We start from the raw sequence: 18,668 nt of genomic DNA on the forward strand, positions 1-18,668 counted from the left end.
CTGAGCCTGGCTATCTTCCTGCTGCTTATGCTGATATCAGCTGCTGAAGGTAAGAAAAGACTGAGCCCTATATGTGAGTGCGTGTGTGCGTGTAAGTGAATGTGTGTTTGTGTGTGTGTGTGTAAGTGTGTTTGTGTTTGTGTGTAAGAGTGTGTGTTCGCGTGTGTGTATCTGCATGTGTATGCACGTGTGTGTGTATGTGCATGTGTGTGTGTCTCCAGGTGGTGGTGTGATTAGTACAACATTACTGCATTCACCAGAAAATTGTTATGGTTATAGATTTTTTCCTTTTTGACCTAATAACAGCCCTTACTACAAGCAAAGTGTGTCTTTTAGTACCACAACCAATAATCCTACAACCATCATTACTAATTACTATTTCTGCCACTGCTCCTAATATTTATTTTACTGCTAACCCAGTCGTTCTTCTACCACTACTAATTATGATGTACATTAGTTTAATGCTGTTAAAATAAATGCACAAATTGAAGTTTTGTTTAAAAATATTTAAATGATAAATATAATATTGATTTAAATAAAAAATGTAATTTAAAAAACATATTTAAAGAAAATAAGAACTCCTATTCTTGCCCCAACACCATTAGCTGACTGTTGTTGGCTGAATGTTTGTCAGCTGAATGAGGAAAACAAAATGAAAACACACATTTTCGAGAACTGTAATAGGGGTGCGTTTCTGAACCATCCTGAGGCTAACTCCAGTTTGCCTTACTTCCTAGCTGATGACGCCGAAGCTCAGTACTGGACATGCGGGTATAGAGGACTCTGCCGACGGTTCTGCTATGCCCAAGAGTACATTGTTGGACACCACGGTTGTCCTCGTAGATACAGGTACATGGGCTGCACACGCAAAACTTACATGTTTCAGTTTTGTCCTTGATGAACAGAAAAATATTCTTCTTGCCAAATATAAATATCTAGCAGAAAATTATAATTAAATATCTCATTTATAACTAATTTGAGCTTGAATGCTTAGTTCAGATAAGCAAATAAAAGTTGTAAAATGAACCGCAAGGAAAGTATTTGCTCAGACACGATGATAGACATACAGCGTCAATGGTATGCAAAGGGAAGAGGTCCATAAGTTGAAGCTTTATTACACCTGAATCAAGACAAATCAGAATCAAAATGAACACCAGGGTACCTTTCAAATGCATGTATTTAAAAAAATTATAATATGCAATATGACATTAACATTTACTTTTCCAGGTAAAATTGGATCCATTTTCATATTTAAAGACAATTATGTGCAGCATTACCCAGTTCATAAGAAGCAAGATTTGATCTAAAGAGTTTGAGTGAGGCCCGATCAAATGAAATATGCAAGACTATGAAGATCATAATAAATATTTGTTTGCTGAATTAAATTATTTAATCACACAGGAATGGTTACGCTTATCAAATAACAAGATATTTGTTTGTTCCAAAGAAAAAAGGACATATATGTTCTTCACCACTTCAGCATCAATAAAAAAATTAAAATTTAGCATAAAAATCAGTCAAACGTGTAAAAAATAGAGGTGGTTCAAGTAAACTAATCCCTAATGGGTAATGTATAAGAAGTAGACTGAATGTGTTAATGTTACATAAAATGATCAAAAACACAGAAACAATTATATAAGAAAGGATGACCTCACCAAATACAATCATCCACACCTGTCCTTCTCAAACTGTACATGACGGAAATCTGCAATCAAGAGATCCTGTAGAATGATCCTGCCAAATTTATGCACCATGTGGAGGAACTTGTATTGTTTTTGTTTTGTCTTTTGCAGGTGCTGTGCTGTGCGGATGTAACAAGCACCAAAAAATAATGACACCCGTCGGACACCACAAGCTGAAGATTTACAGCTTTTAACCTGACATAAAATGAAAAGGCACTTTCAGTGGTGGTGGGAGCATAAAACAAACAAAAGGGCTCAGCTGCCCTTTCCTTGATTGGCAAGTAAAAAATATAATTATACAGTCCCTTTGACACCCCCTTGCTTCCCTTCAGTTATACAGCAGACGTTATGAAATATATCTAAATTTGGCTTTGAAATCCAACCATTATTGCATTGATTGGTTTAATACTGTAGGTGAGGTTTAAGCGCAACATTAGCTCAAAAGACAATGGTGTGGGACCCAGTATAAACGCTGTATGTGAAGATGAATAATAAAGTATTGAAGAATATTTCAGATATAGTGATATTTTAGAGGAAGAAGCAGCAGTGTCTGAAGCATCTAAACCAGTCTTTTTTTCCTTCATAAATAATATTTAAAAATAAATAGTTTTAAATGAAACAGATAGTTAAAAGGCTGCAGCAAATGGAGTGCTCTTCTTTTTTTGCCTCTAGGCATGCTATAGTCTGCTGACATTGAGGATGTCATTTTGTTTTCCCTACATATATCTGTTTATCTAACACATGACTTTCCACAAACACTCTCTTTAAAAACTTTCATTAGGTGAGGCAGTGGGGGGAGTGATCTGAAAAATGTATGCAGATGGAACCCAAACACCACACTTTTACTTTTTTTTTTTTTAACCACACGCACCAGCAGTATTCGCTCTGTGGAGATTTGAACAGTTCATGCAGCCAAAGGTCTAAATACGGTATGCCGTGGACTGCATTGTTTGACTACAGGACAATAACAAAGTCAAATGACTGACCCAGATATTGTCGCCACAACAGAGCGGCACATTTGTGAATGAAGTATAGAGGTCATGTTCGTGTTTATGTCACCCACAAAAACAGTTATTTTCATGTATGGAGTGATTTGTTTTCTAATAAAGTGTTTTTAAAAAGCTCAAATAAGTATACTCTTTCTGTTTTTTGTTCATTAATTTGAAAGTGGGAAAAATAAAAAAGGTGTTACACGGGGAGTCAGAAAATGTATCTAGAATGACAAAATTAGAAAAAATGGAAAATGATTGCTGACGTGCAAAAATTTCTATTTTTTATTTATTTGATATTTATTATTTTTTAAATACCAAAATATTGATATTTGTTTGTTCATTCCAGGAAAGAATGCTTTCCTGTATTTCTTGATAACATTTAAAAATGTAAAGAATGGAAACTTAACTGAAAATCAATCGCTCAATCCAATGCAGCAAGTTACTGTGTAGTTTAGAGTCTCAAGATGAATTGACATGATTACAGCTTCATTTAGTATTTATAAATGTTTTAATTATAAATATGTCTGTTAGACATAAATATGAGATATACTAAATATATTTTGTCATTTTAATGATTTCATATATTAAAAAAAAAAAAATCAATATAACCGCTTGGGAATGGGGGTGGGTTGGGGTGTTGGGGAGCACACAAAAACTTTTGTAACACAACTTGGGTGACACAAACACACATGCACAATTTCAGGCAACAATAGGCTCACAAGGGAGACATCATCTTCTTTGGTGCTGCACACAGCACACAATATGGGTGTCTAAATACTTGCAATACTTGTCATTGCTGTGTTTTATCCAGGGAAGTTTCCACCCATTATTTCAAAGCCAACCGTCATTGTACAAGTATGCACCACAGGCTGATACGACAGTCTGACACAAACAATACACCCATCATACATGGAGGCATTTTTCGCAAAAATCTTCAGCAACAATCCAGTGACTCACTGGAAAAGAATATACCCGCCACATAAACGAATAACGGAACAATCCCATGCATACCGGTGCTAAGCCAGCTCATTCACCATATTCAGCGCAGAAATAGCTTTTAGGCCTACTCGAAAACAAACCGAACGCGAGCCGCTGTTGAGCGTTTGTCTGAAGAAACGGCAGTGTCTGGTCTGGCGCAGTAGAGGATAGAGGCACGGGTGACATTGGTAAACATGCGACGCGGCATTGTGCGTCTCATTGTCGTCTGGTTTATCATTCAGTCTCTTGCCCACTGCTATTCAGTCAGCGCGACAGCGTGACATCACCACAATGGAGTAAACCCTCACAAATCTGTATACAGGGGGTTTACAGTCTTCACACTGTCACTGCAGCTGTCCCTGGCTAGTCCAAACTGGTGTTGGGTTTGAGGGGGGAGGAGCAACTTTTGGTTTTGTAAAAGCACTTAAATTAAGATCTTCTTTACAGCTTCCCTTTTATACATTCAGATGAAATAATGTTTGACAGTAAGTGAGTTGACTTGAAAACCAACATAGCTTCTTTTTCAGTGTCTAACAATTATGAATGTTAATTGCTACAAATTATTTCATGCTTTTAATTTTTTTAAAGCAATGTCAAATAAAATATTTTTTGTCAGCTTTTCAATTTAAAAAATACTATTGTAGGCTACTCAGATATTCTGCCAAAAAGGTTCAAACTAATATTTTGAACTCTAAATAATACGTTGCGAAGAACTATAGAACTACAATTGACAGTATTTAGTGAAATGTAGTACATAAAGACATGACTGTGACGAGGCATATTTAAGAAAATATAACAAAATTAAATATAATACGAATATGTAACATAATACAAATATGTGACATTTACTTCAAAATACTCTTTATGTGTTGTCTGCGTTTTCTTTAGCGAATGGATAATTCTTATCTATTGTTTCCTTAATTGCCCATTCCCCCTTGTGTTTTCTATAGAAAACACAACTCCTGAACGGTTCTCTGTTGCTTATCTCGAAATAACGGTTTTGGTCGGTAAATTCATCCTTCAAAATTCGTTGCAAAGAGAGACGTTTCTGATTGGCTAAAACTAAGCAATCGGTACATACGTCCCAGGGTGCGTGCGTTCTCTCCACCCGGAAGCAATAGGCCATTCATTTTCATTCTTGAAGATGGAGGAAACTTCGCTGGAAGCTGATATTGATGACTGGTTTATCGAGTCATTAAAACTGTGAGTAAAATGCAAGCTGCATATTACTGAATTTGCATGTGGAAAAACCACAGCTGTCGTTTTACCTGATAGCAAAGCTTCGTAATAACGAAGAGCTACTTCGCATTGCTTCTGATCACGTCTACTTTATGGTTAGACCGGCCGTAGTTATACTGTAGCAAATGAGGGAGTATTTATAGAATGCATTTCTTAGCGCATCATCCTTTTCTCTATTAGATACAGCGATCTTCACGTGTTCGAACTTCAAGAACCAACCCAGGTTATTGAGTGGACTGCGGAAAAAAGTGAGTTCAAGCATCACAGATCCACTTTCGATCTGTGACATTCTGTATATTTTAATACAATACAATTTTTGTCTTGCTTGTTTGTCATTTTTAGGTGTTTGTGTAGCCGGTTATTCAACTACAAAAACAAATGAAATTTTAGAGCTTCTTTTGCCACAAAAGCTCTTTGCAAAAGGGAACCAGGTAAGATTAACCGGATTGATGTTTACTTGATGCATTTAAAACAGAGTATAGAGGAAATAATGAAATTCATCACAAATTAGAGTAAAGATGTGTGATGACTGCATGTTATGCTTGTTCGGACTGGTTCTCACATTTTTCTGTCATATCAACAGGGTCTTTGTTCTGAAAGAGATTTTAAAGTAGGTCATGGTGGTTTCTCTGAGGAGTCTGTTAACCGCCTGAAACATATTGCAGGAACCAGGTAAATCTTAATAATTATTGTACTAAGTTGCCCACACTTCACACACGTACGTTACATGTCCAACTAAACACTTTTACCGTGGTTAATTTTAGAATGTTTATATACTGGTTTCCCCTGAAAATCTGAAATCACTTATTTAACCCTTTCATCCAAACCAAATGCTATGCCAGCTTGACGATCCTCATCCATCTGAATTTTGATTCCTGACAGGTGTGTTGTCACCAGCGGTGCCCCTGGCTCCAAACTGCAGGTATGGCAGATCGGAGAAGATGACAGCGGTGAGTTTTTTTTTTTTTTTTTCCCTTACTTGAGGAGGCAATGTACAGTACACACCTACCTCATAACTCATGATTAACTCTCGTTTATGTAGCAGGATGTAGTCGTTACATATAAATGTGCTGTTGTGCTTTTTATTCTGTAATTGTTTTAATAAACTGTAATTGTGCCATTTTGGAATACAATTAAAGTATGTGCTTACATTGCTTTACACAAAAGATTTAAAAATTGAACGAAATAAGGTTATTTTACACCTTGGCTGGCATAGTCTGTGATGTGAAAAATATGGAAATATAGCTCATTGAAGTTTTGTTTTTTTTGATGCCACTGATGTTTGTCTCTTCTGTCCTTATATTGCAGATACGATCAAGAATACAGGATGTATAGAGCCTAAGATTAGCTCGGATAAACAGTGCAGAATTGCATCTGGCTCTGCAGGAGCTGCATGCGTTTTACATGGCTCTGAATTCAGAGATATCCAAATAACCGAGCTGGCCTCAGGAAGAGTGCTGTACGCAATGGGTAACAACACATTTATGCTCGCTTCTGAACTGGCCACACAGGTTAAAGGCCTACCTTTATAGCGCCTCTGCACCATTAAGTTAATATCTTTATAGTTAGTTGCATTTTCCATACTGTTGCTGTGGACGCCATGTAGATTTCTCCCTTAATTCGTGGAGGCAGTGTAGTATAATGGGAAAGGAGTTACTTGTAAAGTGAAGGACGCAGCTTTGATTCCCCGGTAGGGCACTGCCGTTGTACCCTTGAGCAAAGTACTTAACCTGCATTGCTTCAGTATATGCCCTGCTGTATAATTGGATACAATGTAAATGCTATGTAAAAGTTGCGTAAGTCGCTCTGGATAAGAGCATCTGCTGAATGCCTGTAATGTAATGATATATCATGCAGGTCTGAATTATATTTATCATTATATCTTCCGGAAAAATCCGTATATAGCAGTATGTTCGATTTCTGTTTGATTGCTGAAACACAAATTGGTCATTTCCATGGTCTATTACGTAGGATCCGCATGGCTTTATTTTGCCGTTTGTAAGCGTGTTTTCCCGCTTTTGTCTCAAAGGCGTGTGGTACCTTCTCTTTTTGCGCAGATTCGGGCTCGTCGGATCCCGTGAGCGGTCTGCAGTTCGTGGACGGCGACACGTTCCTGGTGTGCGGCGAACGCGGCGACCTGTGTCTGTGCGACACGCGGGCGCCCTCTGCCCTTCAGATGGGCCGCCCCGGAGATCGGGGGGGGGGCTCCTTCTGGAACATGGGGCTGAAGAGAGGCCCCTCCCCGTCGGACGCCGCCGCCTCTCGCACGGTGGCTCAGCTCTCCTCCTCCGGACAGGTGGTCGTGTCGGATCTGAGGGATCCGAGAGGTCCACTGTGTCGGGCCCAGCTTAACGTCCCGCACGAAACCCCCCCCTGCCCCGACTTTGTGACCGTGACGTGGGCCCCCGCTTTGAGCGATCACCTTGCAGTTTCAGGTAAGCAGCCGATTGCTTCTCCACTGCTGTTGGGTTTACTCTCTTGGTTGAGCTGGAAGACTTTGTGTGAAAGGTTGTCCCAGATGATTTTACCACCCCAGTGTGTGTTTTAGTCAAGCTGATTCAAATCTTTAGTCAGCTTGATTCAAATCTAATTGCATCATTTCAGGCGTGTCGTCAATATCATCACGACATTCCATTAGAGAAAAAAAGCCCAGCTGTATAATAACCTTGTCAAAAGTAGATCATTCCTGATTCGTTTAAGACAGTATTGCATTTTCATTATGTAAATTTTCCAGGTTTTGATGGAACAGTACAGATCTATGACACCGCGGATTGGGGACCAGAATTAAAGGAGACAGAGCCACTTTTTACACACAGAGGTCATGTGATGTCGTCGGGGTTTGAGGCGGACGCTGACGCTGCTTTGGTCACGACTCACGTTTGGCATCCATGGAAACCGCGGACTGTTCTTTCGGCCGCAACCGACGGGTCCTTACACGTGTGGGACTGGGTGGACGACAGAGCTGGCAACACTTGAGTCTTGAAGACTGTCTGAGAACAGGGTGTTCCCAAGACATGCAAGTAGCCAGCCGATTAAGAAAAGCTGAAGGCTAGTTGGTAGAGGTTGCACAGATACAACACTATCAGAAGAACTGTCATTCTGGGATGGCGGTTTCGCATAAACTGTTGACAGCATTAGCGACGGGAGATTGAAAGTTTGTAAACCCCCTGTCTGGAGGAGGTCCCCAGTTGGTGTGCAACACAGTACCGTCGTTTCATTTCCCCTTTAATGCTCGCTCCTGTTAATCTCATCTGCCTATCTCACATCTATACAGGCACTCACTTCTCGTTTAAGTATGAAGGGTGAAACTGGCAGTTGATGACAGACACGAAACACAAAGAAAAATGTACATACCTGTAAACAGTAATCGTCCCATTTTACCAAAATGATTTGTAAACTAGCAATCTATTCAGCTATAAACTAATTGGTTGACAGAACATGCGTTTTATATGGCTATGATCAATTACTGTGCAAGTACGTAGTGTCCAACGCAGCAGGAGGACGATCAAAGTAAATAAAACAAAGTTGAATTGCCCACAATGAAATATTCTTTCAGCGGTCACAATTGCAGTTAAAGAAGGTAAGTTCTCTTCATCTTGCAGTGCGCGTAACGGGGAGAAGCATCCGTTTTGATTGCTCTAGTCTGGCGAAATACCAAGTGGGCTTGTGAGAATCCACCTGAGGTGTGAATAGGAATTACAGGAGCCACACCCATGACAATATACGGCTAATCGTCAGCAACTGTGTGTTATAACAACACAAGGATAGAAGTAGTCATGGTGGCTGGTAGCTGGTGCTTGGGGAATACCCCGTGTGAAACTCCTCTGGTTTACATTCAAGGAAAGCATTTGCATGCTGGAGCTGGTCTGGATGCTGGACTGAGCATGTGATGATGCTGACACTGTTTTACGCACGCCATTTGGTCTTTAGTTCGATTAATTTAATTTAATCCCTGTTTTCATTTCAACCCGACTGATCCGTGTAGTGTGCTTCATAGTACATTTTAAAACAATTTTCATCGCAGAGAATGGTAGATTCCTTCAATGAAGGTTTCTCATCCTAGCATAATGCAAGATGGTCAGCCATTTTTGTGGAGAAATGAGCCAGGTATGAGGCTTTCATACAATTACACAAAATTAATTTATTTTGGCACAGAGTACAATGGATCAGCAGTGTCCTTTGACAACTGACACATGCATCACAGACAGCCCCTTTGTGATTTTAAAACCATATCCAAAGTACAAACTGGAGTCTAGGGAGCAATGATGCCGTTCTGAAAATGGATTACATTTTTTTCTTTCATGTTCATTTTTGGCTGCAATCATAAATTCAGTGTTCCAGATGCTACAGTGCTTTGAATGGAACTGCTCTGATCACAATCGCCTTTAATTTGGCATTCATCCTCAAAAACTTATTGAATGTTAACGTACATACAGTATACAACACACATTCTGTAAACTGAAAACAAGAGTTTATAGATAATTTTCTAGAAATTACAGACAGCATACTGAAAGGGTCATTCTTAAGCTTTTTTCAGAAATACAGCATGTTGTGCTAACAGTAATAAGGCAGTAAATGAAAATTCAAAAAGGGGGGAGGTTGGGGGGGGGGGGGGGGGGGGCACCATTTTACTATCCGCATGCATTTACTGGCCGAGGGATAGGCAAAACAGTGTACCTATTTTTAATTTTAAGTGCTACTACGAGAACCTAGGGTGAATGTAGCTTCCCGTTTATTGCATCCAAGACGTCGCTGAGGTGGAAATCCACAAGGGCTATCTCCTCAAGTTCACTCTCCTTCCCGCACTCCACGAGGCAAGCGAACTGCTCCCCCTCGCAGTGGGCCAGGTCGGAGTAGCCGCTGGGGCCGTGGTTGATGATCCAGGGCTTCTCCCAGCCCAGCGTGTGCAGCGGGGACCTGTTGAGGTACACGCCCAGGTCGCTCCGCTTCCCCCTGCTGGTCGGGTGCGAGAACAGCAGCCAGGTCTGCGCGTCCGAGGAGTACGGCAGGTTGATGTCGTCCCTGTTCGCCCCGACCTGGTCCTCCGCGAGGGACTCGGGCACGGGGAAGCCGATCACGCTTCCCTGGCAACCGCCGGAGCGCTGCTCCACCAGCCGCGGGGCCAGGCAGGGCCTGTCGAAGGCGCTCCCGCTGGTCTCGCTCAGCGCCTCCACCCTGTGGCCGCCGGTGTTGCGGGCGTTGCAGTACAGGTGGCTCCGGCCGTCGCGGTCGATGATCTCGGCCATTTGGCACTCGCAGGACTTCCGCTGGACGATGCGCCCGACGTTCCACGTGTCCCCGCGGTCGTCGCTGTAGAAGGTGAGGGCGTGAGGCTTGACGGAGCAGGGGAAGGGGAGGCAGGCGCACTTGCAGTGGATGTAGTAGACGTAGGCGGGGACGACGAGCCGCCCGCCCTCCGTCTGGACGCCGTGCCCGGGCCCGACGGCGAAGGTGGCCCAGTTTCGGACCTTCTTGCCGATCACGCTGTCGGTCAGGTCCTTCGCCTTGCTCCAAGTCAGACCGTCGTCTTTGCTAGAAACGTAACACAGCCTGGCCGCGTTCTTGCCCGTTACGATCTGATGGTGCTCTGTTGCGCCGCCCTTAACGCAGATGAAGAAGAGGAAAAGGGTTTTGGAAATCCTCTCGTACACGGGGCAGGGGTTCATGGTGCGATGATCTGGCAGACCTGCAGAAGATAGTTCCTGTGGGGATGACCACTGCAAAACACTTGTGTGTTAGAATAGGATTTTATTGGAATTGAAATAACCAGTTAACAGTCCATTTATGCAAATAAGCACTTGTATACAACCCAGATAGACATATTTTAATGCACGAATGCTGTACCTGAATAGAACCATTTAACAGCGTTCCCTTCCGCATCACTATGAGCTTGGCGTCGCTGTCACGCGGGGTTGAGCGCTTCTCCGCAAAGGCTAGATATGTTTTAGCTTCTCTGAGGTAGATGAGAGCCGGGATCCTGTATGTTATGCCACGCGTCTGCTCCTGTTTGAACACGGTGGTCTTTTTGGGCTCCATTGCGATTCGATTCGAACTCCTCCTCGATGTTGTATTGCCCATTATTAAATTCTGCGCCAGAAAACAAGTAAACAACTGTTAAACGCAGTTTATCAAAGATATACACTACATAGAATTTAATAGTATTTTGTTACGTATGCATACGATCGACGGCGTATCAAATCATTCTAGAACGAATATGTAATGGAACTAGCAATAAATATCGCACGCAGAACGTACACATTCAGAAAAGAAAATGCATGTCAACCTTGCGTTTGGGTTATCTGTGAAGTTAGCCTCGTCTATCAGTGCGTACACGTGAGTGTGATTAAGCGCTAAATGGAGCAATCTAGCTGGCCATCCCATGAACACATTATTTTTCATTAATTTCTTGCACAAATCATTACATGACAAGAGGTGAAAGAAATGTGGCTGCAGCTCGTCGCAGTTTAACTACAAGAGCCTCAAACATTTTGCTGGAGCTAATTAGCTATAGTTGCAGCTTTCTAGTTTAAAATGATTAGCTCGGCGGCTTGTTGCCACTGACACGCTGTTTTCTAAACAAAAATAACAATATGCGTGTGCATTCCTCAACATAAGTGAACATTCGGTACACATGAATACAGAAATACCTGAAATATAATTTTTGAGCAATAAGTTACTGCTAACGAAAACGAACAAGAAAACGATGTTATCTCTTCCCCATTCCCAAAACAGTCAGATAGATACTTGCCAAAGATGAACCTTAAAACGGCTTTTCACTTGGTTGGCTACAGTGCACTGCATCTACGAGGAAGACAAATGCTTGGCTAAAGGTGGACTTGCTACATGCATTCTGGGTAACGTAGTTTTTCATGTGAAGTTGGCGTAAACAGCGACTGGCTGCAACCAAATGTACCCTCTTCTCCTGGAACAAATCTATTTTTATTGCCAAGTGATTCGTACTTCATTGAGAGTAAAAAATTAACCTCAATAGCTTAGGTTTGCATACGTGTGCATTTGTGCGTGCATGCATGTGTGGGTGTGTGCCTGTCTGTTTTTTTTTACTGACAGTTACAAAAAACAGCAGGCCACAGATGTCAACACATGGCCTTCTTCAGTATGCAATACAGGATACAACCTAGTCACTTAGTCCTCCCTCCCCTTCACCTTGTAAATGAAAGTCTGAGCTGAAAATGGCTTGTGGGTTCATTTGCCTCCCCTTTCCTTCTTGTGTGACCTCTTCACCCTCAAATCTAACTGCTTCTCTGTCAACAGGGAGCAAGAGGCATTCTTTTTATTTTACTTTTCTCTCCCCCTTGTTTTTCCTCTCTGTTTTCAGGCCGAGCATTCTGACATCATCGTATTGATGATGTCACAAATATGAACATGTGATATCACGAGCTGGCGAATTCCAGGCTTGAATACACACAATAAGGACTTCTCTCATCTCTCGTGTGAGTTCATCATCCTACTCAATTTATTGCAAATGGTACTTCTTGGAATGTCGCCCATTGCTTTCTGTCACCTCAGCAATTTGTTCCCTCTCTCCCCCGACTACTCTCCATTTCCAGTTCTGCCTTTGCTGGACACTATACACATACATTAATCCTGGTAGCTATACGCTCATTAAAAAAAAAAAAAAAAAAAACATTTTAGCAAAGTTTTACACAATGTAGATCCTGTCCCGTCCCCTACAGTATTGAAAGAGCATCAGATACGTGTGTGATCCATTTATATTTTATAGCCCACACGGTCAGGGTGTACCTACTCACATTTAGAATTAAATTTTGGAATAAATGACAACACTGAAGGTTGAAGTAGGAGAGTTTCCACCCAAAAAACATTGAAATGCATATAGTGTATAGTGTATAAATGTATATTGGTCTGTAAACTTGTAGGTAGAATTTAGAATAACAACTGGCCTGCGTAAGATGACTCTTTTGCCATTCTATTTTGTCTAGCATAAATTTCTGCAAGCAAAACTTCAATCAAAAAGCAAATAACCATAACATGAGTTACTCCGCAAAACTAAACGGAAACGGAAGAGATGCTTACATATCTGGGAATTGTATTTCTGAAGCACTGCAAACTACAAGATCCAATTCCCACTTTGTTTGTTGCGTCGCCAAGACAACCGTTCATTGGGGACATCATGGAAATGCCACAACAGTAATCGGTTACAGTAACCAGCCCAATACAGGGATAGTAAACTCATCAGCATGCGATAGTGTGTACAACATTCAGAGCTATCGATTGATATCGATAATTCAAATCTAATATGCTATTGACACGGTTACATGCAGGTCGACTTTAATTTCTCCGGGGATTAAGATGTGACATAGCTGTACATATAGCCTACAGTATAGCCTCGGTTTTACATTATCGCAGAATCAGCCGCGATGGCTACAGGTGGGCTGTACAAACTAGACGACGGAGAAGCGTGTCTCACAAATTGTTTTCCCGTCAGATCGTTCTTTCAGCCAAGCAAAGAAGGTATACAGTATAGACGTATTTAAACAATTTGAATGACCCATTCTTTAAGTTCATGTAATGCATTGTTCTATATTTATTCTCTTGTTGCTTGATCATGTATGCTGGTAGCCTAAAAGAGGACGTAAGTCGGCACGTTACATGAATAATTTAAGTCAGTTACAACTCGGCAGGTTTTCTTACTGTTGTGTGTGCGTGCCCCCCCCCCCCCCCCCCCCCCCCCCCCGCCCCACAAAAAAAATAACAGGAGCAGGACACTGGCTTGTAGCTCACAGAAATGCCATCGAAGAAAAATACAGAAGTAGAAAGGCTCCAGAACATTGCACTGCAGAGGAGTCGGTGGTGTCTGGGAGTACAAAGCTTCAAGACTCTGGCAAAACAGACATAACCTGCAACACGTTAGATGGGGCTCTGTTGGTAAGGATACACAATTTTATGTGTTAATAATTTTTACTTTTTTATTTTTCAAGCCCAGGCTTCATTTTTTGGCATGTGGTCTGAACATTGCTTTTTAGATAAAAATGCAATTTCTATTATTCTTCAACATACAGCTTAAGCCATTTGCAAAGTTTATTAGGTTATTACAAAAAAGGAATTGATAGAAACCATCATGCTGTGTTTCAGATGAGATTACACAGTGTGGACAAGCCTTCTGAGTTGTGCAGTGTTAACATTAGTGACCAGAAATTGCACTCGGTAAGATTCCAGTTTGTTTCTAACGCTTAATAGGCAAAGAGTGGGAGTTGGAGAGAGAAATGCTGTCTGCTTTTTTATGGAGTAGCTGATATGTTTATAAATAATTTAATGTAGCAATAATGTTTTGCAATTGCATTGCAAGTTTTAAACAGTGGGAGGACAAGACGGGGCAAACTGAGATATCATAGTACGGGTTTCACACAGTTGACTGATGTACTTAATTACTTAATTAGAGATTCATGGTGTTTACCACATCTTTTGTTACTACCCATGCATCAGGCCAAGCCAGAGGATTTTGAAGAATTCGACAATGTTGCTTACATTAATGCCTCTGAAAATCATTTGAATCTGGGTAGGTTTTTTTTTTTTGTTGGTTCTTTTGAATCAAATATTGGCAGAACAAACACTATGTGATGTAATATAAAGACAAATAACGAGAAACAAAAATGTATTGCGTGTACATTGTCAGATATAATGTATAGGGAGGTAAACCCCTACTTTAATGGATTGTGCTATACACATAAAATGCCTGGTAGACATTAAAAGTGTCTAAGATATTGTAGGTTTTATGGAAGTGGACTATCTTAACATACGGCACAATATATGTTTTCTCGTTGTCCATTGTAGAGCCTTTCAGTTGGTTTCCCATCCTAAGGGAGCTTGAGCTGTCGCTGAACGGGATACACAGCCTGGCGGTGAACGCTGGCGACTTTCCTCATCTGGAGGTAAAGCCTCCTGAATGAAGCTGCTGACGTGGCCGCCTTCAAACGCCATGATTTAAATGCGCATCACTCCCTCAGCTCGTTGAGTCACGATGCCCGGGACGAAAGCACGAAATGTTTCTTCGGCAGTTTGATTGATGGCCGCCCAAACATTTCAGGACCGAGTAGAAGCTTCTTAGACCTGAGTGAATTGACAATTATGCTGTATTTTGTAATTTTGCTAAATGAATTAATTTTTGTTACAGACACTGGACTTGTCCTACAACCACCTGTCCAGTGAAGATATCCTGTCCATTGGGCTGCTTCCTTGCCTCAAAGTCCTTCATCTCACAGGAAATGGACTGCAGACACTACCTGACGACATGGCTTCTCCACACTATGACCCTACCCAGTGGTAAACAGGGCTTTTGTTCATCTGTAAGGGTAATATTGATATTTGAGTAATGTTGCATACAATTCTCTGATTTTAAACACAGTAATGGTGGCTAATGAATATGCAAATGACCCTGGCGCTAGCAACAGTAATGTTATCATAAGAAAATGGACAGCGCACATTCATGGTATTTCATGATATTTGACTATGAAGTTATCAGGATTTGGGGTACATCCACCAATCACAGTTATGTTTTTTTTTTTTTTTTTACAAAAACATCCTTGTTGATATCAGTGTACTGTACTAGACCTATACAAAGCCTTAACAGTATATCTGTGAACAGGACTTTGGAACAGGGCATGCTTTTCAGTTCCCTGGAGGTCTTGACGCTTGATGACAATAGACTCTGCTCTCCGGGAGTCTTCAACAGCCTTGCCAATCTCAAAAGGTCAGCTCATTCATCTCATTTACACTTCTGGGATGTCCAGTGTGTAGCGGAACTGGGTATAAACCTTCAGTATTTTCACCTATTAAATTCCTCTAAAATTGAAAAAGCATTTGTCCTGATTCTGTGGAATCTTCAGGGAAAGATGTTTCTAAACAAAATGTGCTTGAAATACGAGGGAGCATTTCCCCTTCTGTCAGCGAATGTGTCTTGATTGACTTTCTCCAGAAAGGGTGTTTTTTAACTTCCTGTAGATGCCAATTTTTTTTCTCTATATGGACATACTGCTTTTAATTCATTGTGTGTGATACACATAAAAAAAGATATATTAAATGTATATATTTTACCCTTGTTTTCATAGACTTATTTTTCTTTGTATCTGGTGCCCTGGTGGTGCAGTCAGTGAAGGTGCTGAGCTTGCAGGTGCAGTACTGAGATGTCCAGTTTAGGTTAGAATTTTCCTGAATCATTTGTCGGTTAGTGACGGTACCCCAGAGGGTAATTGCCTCTCATCGCTACCCAGTGAGCCAAAGTTGGAATCTAGACACCTAGAGGGGTGGAAATCTAGCCTGACAGATGTTTTGAAATAAACAGGCGAGGTTAATCCCAATATAGGTCAGTTTTTACCCTGGCCACGTCCTAGTCGGCTAGAAAACTTTCAGTTTTCAACAAAATGTATTCGGGTGTTCACCTGAATGCCTAGATGCCATTTCACCAAATCTTTATTGACTTTTAACCATAAAAATGTTCAGTGGGCATCCAGCAACTGATACTGGCAGTGCAGGGAGTGTGTGAGTCTGTAACAGACAAAAAAGCGCTCTCCTCCAAGAGTGTTATGTTACCTCGTAACTGGTCCCAAAAAAAAACAAAAAAAAAAAAACAAACAGGTGAAATAAGCAGTGGCTGGTTTCACTAGCATTTTTTTGGGACTAGTGGTGATCTTTGCCCTCTGGGTTTGTGGTCGACGTTGTAGATGAGAAGGAGTACTGATAGGATTGGGAATTGGCGTTTACTAAACTTGATAGTCAACGCCAGTGACTAAATATGTATATTCATATATTTGTGATGTTTTCATTTGCAATTTTAGGCTACGGTATTTAAATCTACAGGGAAACTACATCACAGAGGTGCCTTACTTGCAACAGTTTGGAGATTGTAGAGCTGGACAGAATCTGAAGAGCTGCAGCAAACAACACAGTGAAGATCTGGGACATGGACCAGTCCTTGTTTCAGACTGTGCAATGCTGGCAACCAGCAACAAATCTGTGGAGAGAACTGGTACTGTAAGGGGTGAATTTCAGCCAATTTACAGTTTAAGATAGTTCTTTGCATTAAATGTTTACTTGTTTTTTTTCTTCTCTTTTTTCTTAAATGCAGATAATAATGGTTTTCCCACGGTGGAGCAGGAACTGAACAAGAACAGCACTAGTGTACGGTTTGGCCAGTGTCAGTTTTCCATGTTGGAAAAGGAATTTTTGTCATACTGTACTAGGCACCACGCCCAACACTACTGTTTACACTGAACAAACTGTCAGCTAGAAAACAGGAAGTGCTTGCAAGACAGTATAGTCCTGGCCAACACAAACAATGTGGTCTTTTTCATGGTCTTGTTCTTGAAGGAGGATTACACCCATCGGAGAACCTATTCCCCACTACAGATTTCCAGTGAATTCCACCTGCCCCTTCCAGAGCTGAGAACCTTGAATCTAGCTGACAACAAGGTCTGTGCACCTATTTTGTGGAGGATTCTGTGAGGTATACACTCTATAGTCGGGGGTTCCTGACTCTGCTCTTTTGTGCTGTGTTTCTGCACTTGCGATGATGATTAAGTGCGTAAGTCACCGATTGGCTTCCAAGGCCTGATTTTATTGAAAATAAACCACAAAACGTGCAGACAGTAAACATGCAGACACCTGTAGGACTGGCGTTTGACCCCCCCCCCTCCCCCCCCCCCCCGCCCCCATTTTACAGTGATAATGTTTGGTTTCTTACTCCTGTCCACAGATAGCGGTAGAAGAGGCGCTGTTGGCGGTGGCCTGGTTTCCTTCGCTCACTGAGCTTGTGATTCACTCGAACCCGCTCACCACGCAGAGGAGCGGTAATTCCACCGGCTTGTGTTGTCTGATAACGATGAGTCCAGCTTTTGTTCCCCCCACACTTTTTCTTTTCTCTCAACTTTGGAATGAGCGCCCTTGTTCATAGACCCGAAACATCACTGAAAAGTCATGCATCAATTTGGCACAAAGCAGACCAGCACTTAAATAATTAATTTATTATTGTGGCAGCCCACTGCCTGCAGTCAATAGCCCCCTTTAAACATGCTGTGTGTAATGAAAGGCCAGTTCGTGCAGGGCCCCAATTTCTACACTTTTTCTGGTTCCATGGTTACAAAACGCAAATGCTATTCAGAGAACCCCGGAGATGATAAGATAAGGCTTGTCAAAAACAAGCCTATTCTACAGAATTCTGGACAGCAATGTTGTGTGAGTGCTGTGAGTGATGGCGGTGTTGCGGTTGCGGGCGTTGTTCTCAAAGATCTCGTTTCTGTGTGTTTTTTTTCCGTAGGGGACCCGCCCATGCTGACCCACTTCCTCCACGACAGGCTGGGCGTCGCCATAAGGCGGCGGAAAGCACAGCGCTCCGTGAAGCCGCGCATCGCGATTCCAGTCAACCCCAAGCGAAAGGTCGGGGGGAAAGTGTTCACAGTGCGTGCAGATCAAAAAGACAGTGGTGATCTTTTAAAAAAAAGTATTTTTAAAGATCATTCATTTTTTTCATTGAAGTATTTTTTGCTCATAAAGCGCTAAGGATTGTGGTCATTCGGGATTTGAACTCTGGGCAGAATGTGAAAACATACCTGAGTGAGGTTCTCTATGTTCTTATAAAATTCAGGGACTGCGATTAGTTGATATATACCAAAGTGGCCAGAAATTTGATTGGCAGATTGTAATGTTTTGGGTGGTTGGAACCTATTCGTAAGGTTTACTTCCTGTTTTACTGCCAAGGTCTGGATCAATTCCATTTCAAGTTCAGTAAATTCAGAATGTGAGTTTA

At 41.5% G+C, this 18,668-nt stretch overlaps 3 protein-coding genes across 6 annotated transcripts in view; 2 read left to right on the top strand and 1 right to left on the bottom strand.

Moving 5' to 3' along the window:
- The first annotated feature begins 4,751 nt into the window (after positions 1-4,751).
- wdr73 (WD repeat domain 73) lies at positions 4,752-8,426 on the top strand. Its single transcript, XM_035432196.1, has 8 exons — positions 4,752-4,855; positions 5,072-5,139; positions 5,234-5,322; positions 5,475-5,563; positions 5,774-5,841; positions 6,200-6,361; positions 6,949-7,326; positions 7,626-8,426. The coding sequence occupies exons 1-8, from the start codon at positions 4,797-4,799 to the stop codon at positions 7,865-7,867; spliced, it is 1,155 nt and encodes a 384-aa protein (XP_035288087.1). The 5' UTR covers positions 4,752-4,796; the 3' UTR covers positions 7,868-8,426.
- A 586-nt stretch (positions 8,427-9,012) lies between these two features.
- Positions 9,013-11,770, bottom strand: neu3.1 (sialidase 3 (membrane sialidase), tandem duplicate 1). Of its 2 annotated transcripts, none has more exons than XM_035431850.1 (3): positions 11,640-11,770; positions 10,736-10,978; positions 9,013-10,608 (listed from the first exon to the last, which is right to left on the bottom strand). In XM_035431850.1, the coding sequence occupies exons 2-3, from the start codon at positions 10,967-10,969 to the stop codon at positions 9,601-9,603; spliced, it is 1,242 nt and encodes a 413-aa protein (XP_035287741.1). In that variant the 5' UTR covers positions 10,970-10,978; positions 11,640-11,770; the 3' UTR covers positions 9,013-9,600. The 2 variants fall into 2 exon arrangements, with proteins under 2 accessions (XP_035287741.1, XP_035287742.1); XM_035431851.1 differs by having other exon boundaries at positions 11,539-11,693.
- A 1,237-nt stretch (positions 11,771-13,007) lies between these two features.
- Positions 13,008-18,668, top strand: part of xrra1 (X-ray radiation resistance associated 1) — a 7,763-nt gene continuing 2,102 nt past the window's right edge. The window contains exons 1-12 of one of the 3 annotated variants that reach the window (XM_035432219.1): positions 13,008-13,381; positions 13,626-13,795; positions 14,003-14,074; positions 14,354-14,426; positions 14,702-14,799; positions 15,042-15,190; positions 15,513-15,617; positions 16,702-16,892; positions 16,992-17,044; positions 17,234-17,335; positions 17,619-17,712; positions 18,180-18,319. In XM_035432219.1, the coding sequence (XP_035288110.1) occupies positions 13,288-13,381; positions 13,626-13,795; positions 14,003-14,074; positions 14,354-14,426; positions 14,702-14,799; positions 15,042-15,190; positions 15,513-15,617; positions 16,702-16,892; positions 16,992-17,044; positions 17,234-17,335; positions 17,619-17,712; positions 18,180-18,319 (1,341 nt within the window). In that variant the 5' untranslated portion in view covers positions 13,008-13,287. The remainder of the gene's footprint in view (positions 13,382-13,625; positions 13,796-14,002; positions 14,075-14,353; positions 14,427-14,701; positions 14,800-15,041; positions 15,191-15,512; positions 15,618-16,701; positions 16,893-16,991; positions 17,045-17,233; positions 17,336-17,618; positions 17,713-18,179; positions 18,320-18,668) is intronic. The other 2 variants (XM_035432221.1, XM_035432220.1) reach the window with 2 other exon arrangements.

The sequence above is a fragment of the Anguilla anguilla genome, chromosome 9 (assembly GCF_013347855.1).
Source record: "Anguilla anguilla isolate fAngAng1 chromosome 9, fAngAng1.pri, whole genome shotgun sequence".
Classification (NCBI taxonomy): Eukaryota; Metazoa; Chordata; class Actinopteri; order Anguilliformes; family Anguillidae; genus Anguilla; species Anguilla anguilla.

Coding starts and splice junctions, on each gene's coding strand:
- wdr73 (XM_035432196.1), top strand. CDS start 4,797: ATGGAGGAAACTTCGCTGGAAGCTGATATTGATGACTGGTTTATCGAG. Junction 5,842..6,199: donor GATCGGAGAAGATGACAGCG/GTGAGTTTTTTT, acceptor CTTATATTGCAG/ATACGATCAAGAATACAGGA. Junction 6,362..6,948: donor AAGAGTGCTGTACGCAATGG/GTAACAACACAT, acceptor CTTTTTGCGCAG/ATTCGGGCTCGTCGGATCCC.
- neu3.1 (XM_035431850.1), bottom strand. CDS start 10,969: ATGGGCAATACAACATCGAGGAGGAGTTCGAATCGAATCGCAATGGAG. Junction 10,609..10,735: donor TGTTAAATGGTTCTATTCAG/GTACAGCATTCG, acceptor AGTGTTTTGCAG/TGGTCATCCCCACAGGAACT.